This window comes from Humulus lupulus, chromosome 2 (assembly GCF_963169125.1).
Source record: "Humulus lupulus chromosome 2, drHumLupu1.1, whole genome shotgun sequence".
NCBI classification, from domain to species: Eukaryota; Viridiplantae; Streptophyta; class Magnoliopsida; order Rosales; family Cannabaceae; genus Humulus; species Humulus lupulus.
The window spans coordinates 25,385,939-25,398,738 of NC_084794.1; the positions used below are offsets into that span (position 1 = coordinate 25,385,939).

At 34.4% G+C, this 12,800-nt stretch overlaps 1 protein-coding gene across 1 annotated transcript; it reads left to right on the forward strand.

Annotated features, from left to right (window-relative positions):
• Window positions 1-4,434: 4,434 nt before the first annotated feature.
• LOC133817527 (uncharacterized) lies at window positions 4,435-6,447 on the forward strand. The gene is made up of 6 exons (XM_062250076.1): window positions 4,435-4,458; window positions 4,602-4,923; window positions 5,031-5,187; window positions 5,528-5,578; window positions 5,699-5,791; window positions 6,192-6,447. Exons 2-6 carry the CDS (start codon window positions 4,778-4,780, stop codon window positions 6,246-6,248), a joined length of 504 nt encoding a protein of 167 aa, XP_062106060.1. The 5' UTR covers window positions 4,435-4,458; window positions 4,602-4,777; the 3' UTR covers window positions 6,249-6,447.
• Window positions 6,448-12,800: the final 6,353 nt, after the last annotated feature.

Sequence of the window (12,800 nt, forward strand, 5' to 3'; positions counted from 1 at the left end):
CAAATTACACTAAGAGACCATGAGGGTCGCATTGAAGCATTTAGACCTCATTTGTAAGAGACCCCCAAATTGCACTAAGAGACCGTGAAGTTGCACTGAGAGACCATGAGGACCGCATTGAAGCAGTTAGACCTCACTTATATGAGACCCTAAAATTGTACTAAGAGACCCTTAGGGTCACATTGAAGCATTTAGACATCATTTATAAGAGACTCTCAAATTGCACAAAGAAGCCCTGAAATTGCACTAAGAGTCCATTGAAGCATTTAGACCTCATTTATAAGAGACCCCCAAATTGCACTAAGAGACCTTAAACTTGCACTAAGAGACCATGAGGATCCCATTGAAGCATTTAGACCTCACTTATAAGAGACCCTAAAATTGCACTAAGAGACCCTGATGGTCGCATTGAAATCATTTATATCTCATTTATAAGACACCCACATATTTCACTAAGAGACCATGATGGTCGCATTGAAGCATTTAGACCTCATTTATAAGAGGCCCTTAAATTGCACTAATAGACCCTGAAATTGCACTAAGAGACCATGAGGGTTGTGTTATCCCTAAAAAATACAAGGATGGCGTGGCAAATGAGAATGTAACACGTGACACCACAAATCAAGGAAAAACACAAAGTATTGAGAAAAAAACGACGGGCAAAAAAGATAGGTCCAGGACCTAGGGAAGTCGACCAAGCCTAAAACCCCTAGGGGTGGTCCGCCTGACCCCTACCCCTAGGGGTGGTCGGCCCCAACATGCACAAGAACCCCTAGGGGTGGTCAGCCTGACCCCAAACCCTAGAGTGGTCGACCCCAGTATGCCCAAAGACCCCTAGGGGTGGTCGGCCTGACTTCAACCCCTAGGGTGGTTGGCCTAAGTAGGCCCAAGAGCCACCTGGGTGGTCGACCCACCCTATTTTTCATAAGGTGGTCAGCCTAAACCCCCACTCCACTGGGAAATAATCACTCTCGTTCAAACTGAGATCAATAGGCCTAGCACCCCGAAGATCAACAGGCCTAGTACCTAGAGGATCAACAGGTCTAGCACCCAGAAGATCATTGGTCCATCACCCAAGCTTTGGTTGTCGGGCCTAGCACCTAAGTCTCATATACCAACAAAGACTTAACATTTTCCCAGAAGTTTCAATCGTGCATTATCTACCACGATCTAAAGAAATAACGAGAAGACCAACGATCTCATGATCATGGGAAAGTGGACACGTCTCTCCATTACATGATAATCGTGTACCAAACCACGATCCCAGTACTACTGGTTATGTAACAACCCCTATGTACTATAAATAAAGGACTCAAGGCTTCATTTACAGGGACTTTTTGGACTCTTTGCTGGATCACTTTTTTTTGGAATTTTGGAGATCTAAAGAACATTTGGGGAGAAATTCTGGGCAAGTGAGAACGAGTGAATACTTTGGTTCAATAGTGTAATTGTCGAGTGATTCAATACTAAAAGCTAAGTGGATTAGGTTATTACTGTTCATCAGAATAGGGCTGAACCACTATAAAATTCTTGTGTGTTTATTTAAGATAATCGTACTCTATCATTTATTTTATTTATTTCGTTCAAAAGGTGTCGTATACTGCACATACGACCGTTGACCAATTTCATAGGTCAACAGGTTGCATTGAAGCATTTAAACCTCACTTGTAAGAGACCCTAAAATTGCACATATTTCACTAAGAGACCATGGAATTGCACTAAGAGACCATGAGGGTCGCATTGAAGCATTTAGACCTTATTTATAAGAGGCCATCAAATTGCACTAATAGACCCTAAAATTGCACTAAGAGATCATGAGGTTGCATTGAAGCATTTAAACCTCACTTATAAGAGACCCTAAAATTGCACTAAAAGACTCTAAGGGTCGCATTGAAGCATTTAGACCTCATTTGTAAGAGACCCCAAAATTGCACTAAAAGATCCTGAAATTACATTAAGAGACCATGAAGGTCGCATTGAAGCATTTAGACCTCACTTATAAGATACCCTACAATTTCACTAAGAGACCTTGAAAATTAACTAAGTGGCCATAAAGGTAGCATTGAAGCATTTAGACCTCATTTATAAGAGATCCCCAAAATGCACTAAGAGACCATGAGCTTCGCATTGAAGCATTAAGACATCACTTATAAGAGACCCTAAAATTGCATTAAGAGACCCTGAAACTGCACTAAGAGACCATGAGGGTCGCATTGAAGCATATAGACCTCATTTATAAGAGACCCCATAATTGCACTAAGAGACCTTGAAATTGTACTAAGAGACCACGATGGTCGCGTTGAAGCATTTAGACTTCACTTATAAGAGACCATGAAATTGCACTAAGAGACCATAAGAGTCGCATTGAAGCATTTAGATCTCACTTATAAGAGACCCTAAAATTGCATCAAGAGACCCCGAGGTTCGCATTAGAGAATTTAGACCTCATTTATAAGAGACCCCCAAATTTCATTAAGAGACGATGAGGGTCACATTGAAGCATTTAAACCTCACTTATAATAGACCCTTAAATTGCACTAAGATAACTAAGAGACCATGAGGGTCGCAATGAAGTATTTAGATTTAGACCTCATTTAAAAGAGACCCCCATATTGCACTAAGAGACCACAAGGGTCGCATTGAAGCATTTATACCTCATTTAAAATAGACCCCAGAATTGCAATAAGATACCCTGAAATTGCACTAAGAGACAATGAGGATCGCATTGAAGTATTTAGGCCTCTCTTATAAGAGACCCTAAAATTTCCCCAAGAGACCTTGAGGGTCGCATTGAAGCATTTAGACCTCATTTATAATTTAGACCTCATTTATAATAGACCCTATATTGCACTAAAAGACCCTGAAAATTGCACTAATAGACCATGAAGGTCACATTGAAGCATTTAGACCTCATTTATAAGAGACCCCTAAATTGCACTAAGAGACCATGAAGGCCGCATTGAAACATTTAGACCTCATTTATTAGAGACCAAGAAATTGCACTAAGAGACTATGATAGTCGCATTGGAGCATTTAGACATCACTTATAAGAATCCCTCAAATTGCACTTATAACATAATTTAGTGATCAAATTACTAATAAAAGGGCTTACATTACTTGTAATTGGAATTTATATAAATAATACTAGGACTTATATAGTGTAATTAAATCACTTAGGTAGTCTAATTAAATGGTAAAATTGGACTTTTATAATGTAATTCAAAGATGAAAAATACTTGCAGTGCTACTAATTGGTAAATTGATCAATAATACAATATAATTCAATAATGTTATTAAATGATCAAACGTCTTTTATAATGTAATTAAATAATTAAGTTAATTATAATAATACTTTATAATATAATTAATTGATTAAATTACTTTTATAATTAATAACTCATGTCGCATTGAGTCTTATTGGGTCGCATTGGATCGTATAGGCATATATTAGGGTGACTCTCAAATTGTACTAAGAGACCGTCAAAATCGCATAGAGTCACCTAGACCATAACTTTTTTACGCACATGTATCAGAATCACTACAAACCTGATTTGGTGTCATCTTACTGAATGTTTCACTAACCAACTTATGATTAAATTCAATTTCATACAAATTTCCATCCACACCTATTTTTTTTATATTTTTTATTCACTAATTCAATAATTAAATCACTTACATAGTTTAATTAAATAGTAAAATTGGATTTTTAGAATGTAATTTAATGACGAAAATACTTATATAGTGCTACTAATTGGTTAGATTATCAACAATACAATCTAATTCAATAACTAAATCACTTATACAATATTATTAACTGATCAAACTATTAGTAAAATATCTTTTATAATGTAATTCAATGATTAAATTAATTATAAACACTTTATAATATTAAGAGATTCTAAAAGTAGCATTACTTCATTTAAATCTCAATTATACGAGACCTTCAAATTATACTAGAAACTTCACATTAGGAAATTATGCTCTTAAAACATACAAAGCAACCCTAAAAGATCTTCTATGATTCAAATAGGGTCACTCATTGCAATTTGGTCACTACTTAAAATTAGACCTTATAATTCAAACAGGAACGCACAAAATTGCTTACTAGCAGGTCAACTTCAATCTCGAACTGAACTTATTTTTACACTAGAATTTCATTTTTTTCTAGCAAAAAAAAAGTATATTTATGCTAAATATAGTTATATAACTCTAAATAATGAATATCGAATTGTAAAAATGAGATTCAAGTAATACTAACATTTACCATTGTTGGGTGAAAATTGCTCTTTATCTTTAATAGTTTCTTGATCCTTACAGGAACTGAATAAAATTTATAACTGTAGCAGCTAAGATGAGTGATATCTAAAAAGCTTAACAACCAAACAAAAAAAAGAATTGTGAATATGATTGAAGAAGAGAAGTAAAATGGAGATCAAGAGAAGTTGAGGAGAGTAGAAAGTATGAGTATTTCTCTCTCCTGGGTTTCTGTTTTATTTTCAATCCAATTCAGCCAAAAAATAATAATGTTAATTTTGTTTTATTGTTAATAAAAAAAAAGGCCATTTTGCTAATAGTTTTTTTAAAAAAATCTATTTCCCTAGAGTTTTAGGCCATTTGTACAAACACACGCCTGGAGGACGATCCAACGCGGTTCAACGATCTGACTCTGACTCGGGTCCCACCTCTTCCAGACACCGACGGCGGCATTCATAAGAGAACAACGCACAAACACAAGAGAAGCTTCTTCGCTCTGCAGCCCTCTGCTTTTCGGGGTAAGATGGATGAGGTCGTCACGGCTGCCGACGCTACCACCTCCGCCACCTCAACGGCGTCGCCGGATAACCTTCTCCCTTACAATCTCCCTCTATTCTCCGCTTTTCTCGCCTGTGCTCTCGCTCAGTTCCTAAAGCTATTCACTACCTGGTCTATGCAATCCCCTTTAACTCAATCTTCATATCAAATTTGAAACGCATTATTATTATAAAAAGATCAGATGGACTTTGTGTTGAACTTTCATAAATTATGCTTAGGTTTAAGGAGAAGAGATGGGATTCGCAGAGAATGCTTGATTCAGGTGGAATGCCCTCGTCGCATTCGGCTACTGTGACGGCTCTTGCGGTGGCCATAGCTCTGCAACAAGGGACTGGAGCACCGGAATTCGCTCTCGCTGTGGTTTTGGCTTGCGTTGTATGTCAAATCCAAACCTCTCTTTGTCCTCTTTCTTCTTATTGTTTAGTGTAATTTGAGGCTTTTTGGGATTACCCTTTTTATGTTTTGTTCTTTTTAAATGAGTTAGTTGGGTTTGGGTAAAGATCTTTAATTAAGTACCTTTAGTTGATTAACAAGGTAATGATGAAAAAGGCTTATCGTTTGATGGGATGTCTTATGATTGCCAGTGTTTTCATTAAACTAGTTAAATTTGGCTCGAAAATTTGTGTAGAATCACCAACTTGTATAATTGATTTGTAATGGGAAAATTACCGAGTGAATTTTTGAGAAGGTGTTGATAATGTTTGAGCTCTTGCAGGTAATGTATGATGCCACTGGTGTAAGACTTCATGCGGGTCGCCAAGCTGAAGTAAGCTCTCTTGAACTATTTTCTTTCTTCACCCCACATAAAGCTTGTTTTTAGCTTTTTTGTTGGTATACTTCTTTAACATGTTGCGCACAAGGTGAACATATTGATTTTCATCTGCAGATGCTGAACCAAATTGTCTGTGAGCTTCCTCCAGAGCATCCTTTATCCAGTTGCAGACCCCTTCGTGATTCCCTCGGGCATACTCCAATTCAGGTCTTTTGCAATCTTGCTTACTTGTTTTTATGCTTCTGTTATGTTGGTGGGCTTTGCATGTTGAATGTTTCTATAAATGCAACTTGGCCATGACCCATGATCCTGTCTCTTTGATATTTGCACTCAAAGTTTATGCTTGGTGTGGTTGTGAATCAATAGAATTGCCAATCTTGCAATTCCTTGATCCAGGATATTTAATTGGTGAACTGAACTTTCTTTAATTTCCGTCAACTGTTTCTAAAGTCTAAACAGTTTACACTTTCCAGTAAAAAACAAAACTTGACACGTTTTATTGAAAACTCTATACTTCTCTCAAATTGAATCCTTTTTAGTGAATCATAATATTCTCTGTATTCCGTCCTCTGCTAATTATTAATGTTGATTTATTTCATTTGTTAAGGTTGTTGCTGGTGCGGTTTTGGGCTTCGTTGTAGCATATTTGCTGAAAGAGTCCTAGTAAAATATCTGGTAGCCGATACCGATACTGATTCTTTGAGCTGTTAAGCTGTTGAGTTCAACTGCAACACAAGCAAATGGTGTAGGAGCTGTCGGTATATGTATATGCTATTATTCTATATTCACTTTACCAAATAAAGGATTCTCCCGTGTTGTAGCTTATGATTCATTTCAATATATATATAAACCCGTTCTTTGCATACCAGATGACTTTTCGAGCCTGCTAATTTACATTGACCTGTGTTGGTCATTATATGCTTTTGACCTTGTAGAAGAAACAAAGTTAGATTAGTTTTAACCTTTAGGTCATGATATAAGGTAATGGACAATCATAACAAGTACGTAGCTTTAGCTTAGATTCATGTAATGCAACGTAGTGTGGTGTTGCCATTTTCATATCCTAAATATGATGAAGCTAGAAGTAAGGTAGCAAAATCCAAGGTCACTGATCCAAAGATGCAATATACTACATACAAGTAATAAAAAACTTCTGGAGTGTGATTACAATACGCAGGCCAATTCTGACTATTGCAGGATATGCATTTTGGTACTATGATTGATTGTACTGAGTACTGGACATTTCTTCTGTTATTTGGTTGTAGAATTAAGGCTCCAACTGGGGTCTTGAGAGTAAGCTGAACATGATTTTCAAGCATCTTTTTCTACCTAGATTTATGCATGATAGTGTAGTTCTATTCGGATAAAGCTGTTAGGTAAAGAAAACAAGAAAGCGATTATGTTAGCTGTAAATACAATAGAATAATGATTTGGTAGCAAATATAGCACATATGCTATCAGATTTTGCTGGACGCTTTGATTGTAAATAGTCACTTATGATTTGGCCGCTTTGATTGCAAATAGTCCCTTGGGATTTGGCAAATTCAGACGCAATGGGGGCTCGGCTGGCCCTAATGATTTGATGGTTGAAACGAACAACTATTAATAATCTATAATTTAGTACAATACAACATTCTGAAATTTCATTAACGACACTTTCATTGGTTGTACTAAAGAATAATTTCATATGCTCATTAAGTTGAGTTCTTTATTTATTCATAATTGAATCTGTACTACAACTTAAATATGGTCTGGCATTTAGGTGTAAGGCCCTTTATTTCATGATTACACTACACTGATAACACTCTTGGCCTGTAATTTTTTTTTTAATTGTAATGCGGTGTTTATACATAGTTTGACGATTGATTTTTCTGATTAACTATTTGGACCATGTGTTTTAAAAAATTCATTTTTGGATTATATATTTTGTAAAATAATTCAAATAAATCCATAAACTCAATTTTAATAAAAAAAAATTGAATATAACAACACAATTTTTAATCAGAATGATTTTATTTTTATTCTAAATTATTAGTTTGGTGAATTATTTGTGATTTCAGTTGAGAAAATTTTGACCAAAATCGTGTTTAAGGTGTTATTTGAACTATTTTACAAAACATAGGGTCCAAAAAGTAATGAGACGATAAATGTAATTGTGATTGGTTTAATCAATGAGACCATAAATGTAATTGTAATTGGTGGTATTTCTTCCGATCATAATTTACTCCAAGTGAAACTCTAATGAACTACTTGATCTTTATTTTACACTTCGAGCGGCTACTTTATTCTATTCTTTAAAATGTCTTATAAAAACTCTATTTTACTTCAAATTTTTACATTACATCATGCATCAGATTCTCTATATTTTTCTCTACATTAATTAAATATTATATTTTTAAATATATTTTATTAATTAAAGTAAAATAAAATAATTGAAAAAGAAAAAAGAAACAATTATATATACTAAATGGTAGAGAAAAAGCTTACAAAGAAAAAAAATAATAATATTACAAAATTATACAAAGGATATGTAAATGTAGCTAAGAATTAATTAGAGTTTGTGCATAGCTATTATAAATATATATATAAAGTTGCTGAATGGAAGAGGTTTTTATCAGTGCTAGCTAAATATTATAGAGAATTTTGTATTAGGAACACTCTTGAGACTGCTCTTATGTCATGATTATCAACTACCAATTCTCTAAATACTATAGGTCTCGTTTGAGACAACTTTTAAAAAAGCTAAAAACTACTTTCTAGAAAAGTTGGGTAATAATGGTGTTTGGTAAATGGTCAGAAAACAGCTTATTGAAGAATTTATGGAGAAGCTACAACTATAAGCTTCTAAAAACTGCTTTTTAGAAAAGTTGGGCAATAATAGTGTTTGGTAAATGGTCAGAAAACAACTTATTGAAGAATTTATGGAGAAGCTACAACTATAAGCTAAAGCTGGCAAAACTCAACTTTTAGCTTTTTCTAAAAATTAATTTTTGAAAAAGCTTTGCAATTAACTAATTTATTATATGGAGAATTATGGCGTCCCTTACAGGACTGAGTCCTTCATGTGGGGCCTAGATTTTTGCCAAGTGTCAAATTTACATTAGTATTAAAATGTTGACTTTTTAGTATTTTGACTTGGTATAACCGGTTGTATTTTTTTAGTTGGCACGGTTTAAATAAGTGGGGGTAGAAGCGTAATTTTAGGTCTAATAAATTGTACAGTTGAGGGTTTTATAGTAAATTTAGATAAGAGTTGGGACTTATTTACGATTGTGGACATGTAACAATTTGACTGCTGCTAAGTAACTATTATAATTGACTTAGACAAATGTATAATAAAATAATGTAACAAAAGTTGAAGTTGTTTTTTTTTATGCGGTATAAGAAATGAATATAATGTGGTGGCAAGTTTTTAATATTAATAATAATTTTTTTAAAATGTATTGATTATTGAATGACACACCGCATTACCATTTAGTAGTTAATTTTTCATGGACTTTTTATTTTGCATGAATATTGGGCATATTGGTATATGTATTAGCCACGTAAGAAGTTTCATTCTGGTAAGTAACTTTTGAGGGTTTGTTAAGTGAGAAAATTAAAGTACAATGCAACAAGAACATATATTTTAGTGTTAGTTTGTACATTTTTTTCTATTAAGTTTCAATGCTTTGGTTTTTATTTGAAGTCATTTTTCTTCTAGTATTGGATGACTTCATAATCTACGTCTAATTATGTGTGACAATATTTAAAGAAAATAATAACACTTGGCTTGTGTTTTTTTTCTAGTTAATTTAGTGGAAACAAAGAAAGAGTGATAACATTTAGGAGATAATGGTTGTAAAAATAATCACTAATACACTCCTTTTGGTTCAGCTGAAATGCATAGTGAGATATGTGAGTTAAAGTGCACACCACATTTAGTGGCTTAGGTGACGAGGAAATTATTATTTTATTATTGATTGCACTGAAGATGAGGTCAACCAATTGAGAAGTGTCGATTGTATGAGTATGTCGTATTGGATGCAATAGGACGTCCCAAATCATGCTTTTGTACTATATGCTAGAGTGATTGTAAACATAGACACCCTTCTGGTTTAGTGGTAATACTTTTTTACTTTACGACCACACTTGCTTGATTCTGGTATCTAATTGCAAGTCTTTTGGGGATCCTGAGAGTATGTAAGTTGCCATTTTGCTACCATCCCTTATGTCTATATTCACAACCTTGCTCCATGCTCCAGTCATAAATGAACTTACAAGGAACATTGTCTAAATGAGTACATAGACAGGTTAAAGAAAATTAGATATTAAAATTGAATCAATAGAATCTCAATTTGTAGATTGAAGGACTTACTGATCCTGTGAGAAGGTTGTATACAACGCACTGTCCTTCGTCAAACACAATCATGCCAAGGTTTCCATTTGCATTTATAAATTTGGAGTTTGTGCATTGTGAAAATGGGAGAGATATTGGTTCTATATGGTATTTTGGAAGTGAAACATGGCGTAGTAGGTGTGTTGGAATCTTGTCTCTCTGTGGGTGGTAAGCACAATTTTATTTTCCGATATTGCCTACTACACAAGCTTGTTTTGTTTCCAATTATTTGTGTTGTGGCTCCCCCATTTATTGCATAATTTTATGTGATTATAAGGATCCCTGAAAGTTTGTTATGAAAATATTATTGGTTATATTATTATTTAAGCTAATAACAAATTTTAATTAGTGCAGTGAGCAATTTTAGAATATTATTATTACGATTACATGTTTTTTTCCCAACTTCGAAAACAATGAATCTTGTAGTTTCATTCAAAAAAAAATTATGACCCCCTTGAGGAAATGAAGTAGGCCACTTATATGTGGGCTATCAAAATAAGGCCCAAATTATTAAAAAAAAATAGTTGAGTGAGATGATAAAATTCATTTGAATATGGATCAAGTTTTGGAGTACTAAATCACATTTCAAAGTCAAGTGAAATTCAAATGTGTTTAATGAATTACTTATAGTGGAATTCTATTAGTTGAACGACCATTTTTAGAGAATTACCCGCACAATGAACCATTACATAATACCATGTAAATTAGTTAGTTACCCTGGTAGAAAAAAAAAAACTTCTATTGCTTCACCACGGGGTCCTTGGCTTTGCCGCTGCACTAGCTCAAATTTTTACCGGCTTTCACTCTAGTGGACGGGGCATTGCTTTGAAATTTGTGAGACCGAAGTGGAGATGATCCACCACCACTACATAAGTTGGTATGAATGTGAATGACATTCATCCTAACAACCAGAGGGACAACATGGGGCATTGAGATGATTTTATATTTGATATAGTACAGCACAATCGGTGAAGCCATATTAATGTACATTTATTTCTTCACTGTTTGTTATACTTCCTTGATGCGTTGTTCATTTTTCTTGTTTGGTGTACTGGCACATGCATATTAATTTTCTTTGAGTGAAAATGGGGTGAGTTCGGGCCTTAGGCTGCACAAACAGTAAGACCATTTGCTTTGGGCCTATGATACAGCTCATATGGTTGGTTTGCTAAAGTTATGGTTGTTTTTAAATTGTTTTTGGATCCAGTGGATGTGTAACTCTTCATCATCCTTAGAGCAAGCCATTGGGTTATTTTCAGAAGATATGTCTTAATGGATGTATCTATTTCTATTAGTGGAAGAGCCAAAACGATTTCGCTGAATGGTGCTTGCTCTGATTGTTTTCCAAATCATCTGACTCTTATAGCGGTAGAAAGTGTCTAGTACCCCTCCTTAGAAGAAAGATCATCGGCCATGCATGAGAGGGGCACATGGAGGCATGTATGTAGTTCTTACAATATGATGGACTATTTGTCAGGTGGAGGCTAGTCAGACAGAAGTGATTCTAACCAATATGCCTGGTGTTGTACCCTCTCTTCTTAAATGAATTTAGTATCAGTGTTTGGTGAACAAAAGATTGCACTAAATGATTTGAGGATCTTCGTTTAGAATATTCTCATGGTTACTTCTCATAACTACATTCCCTAATATCTTTGGCTTGGATTGTATTCATCTACCCCTACTCTGACATAGTCAATACTAGTGATGTAATTTAAGAGGTAGGGTACTCATGGGGTCCCACATGATTGGTACTGAACCACGTATGTGAGTGAGAAAATGAATCATTTCAATGTACATCAACTATGGAGTAGTGATAATAATAGACAGGCTATATGTCAAGCTTGGTTTAATGTAGTAGTTATAGGTGTTTTTTTAGGTTCAAGGCTAGTAATGAGAACAAACTGTACAATTATCCACGTAAATGAGACGATTAGACTAAGTAATTTTTCTTAATAATTGGAGAACAAAACGAAAGTTCCACGTAACATAAACTTATTTAATGGTTGTCTATTTTTCTAAAACATGTTTATATTAAACTAAAACGATCAGGTTATATATCAATTAAAATTTTCACTGAATGTGTTCCTAATTAAATTAGGTTTGGGATTGTATCATATTTTGGGTTGATTCACTAGAAGTTGTTACCTGTTGGAAATATTTACCTTTTATGACAACTAACACCTTAGTGGTAAACCTATCTCGAGTTAAGCTAGAACTCGATGACAGTAAATTTATCACTAGTGTAATTAAAAAATTATTTCTTGTACAACCTTGTGTTAAATAGTATTCCATTTTCCACGTAGTCCACTTGGTTGTGTTTTAGTCAATCTAGGAGCATTTATAGTAAACTGAATATTATATTTCCATCTATATTAGGCATAGATTTGTATCATTTATAGCGCTAAAAATCATATTGTTAGTACTTTTTATTTTTCTTAATAAAATGCTCCATACTTGTGAAAAACAAGCTCTGTAACGAAAGTCCTTATCACCACATAATACATACTAATTCATACATGGGTTTAGAAGAGGTGAAGGAGCCATTTCCCCTAAAACAAAACATAACCCAACCACTGTGTACTTGCAAAATTAAACAACAAGAACTACCTACCTCATTGATTGGTTTGTACCTTAAAATTGTAACATAATAAAGAGCTTAATTAAACAATAGAGTTCTTTTAATACAAAATAGAACCTTCAGTATTCTTGGCTTACAAGTTAGGGCTGGAGTGACGAGGTGGACTGTTAGTTTGGTCCCCATGGCAACAATGGCAACACCCTCCGTCCTTTATTTCGTCAACGTCAGTTCGGATATTGAATAACATGCTCAAAGCCAAA

Bases quoted from the DNA above. Each gene is read 5' to 3' on its own strand.
- LOC133817527 (XM_062250076.1), top strand. From the start codon at position 4,778: ATGGATGAGGTCGTCACGGCTGCCGACGCTACCACCTCCGCCACCTCA. The intron at 5,579-5,698 runs GTAAGCTCTCTT...TTTCATCTGCAG, and splicing joins ATGCGGGTCGCCAAGCTGAA to ATGCTGAACCAAATTGTCTG. The intron at 5,792-6,191 runs GTCTTTTGCAAT...TCATTTGTTAAG, and splicing joins TCGGGCATACTCCAATTCAG to GTTGTTGCTGGTGCGGTTTT.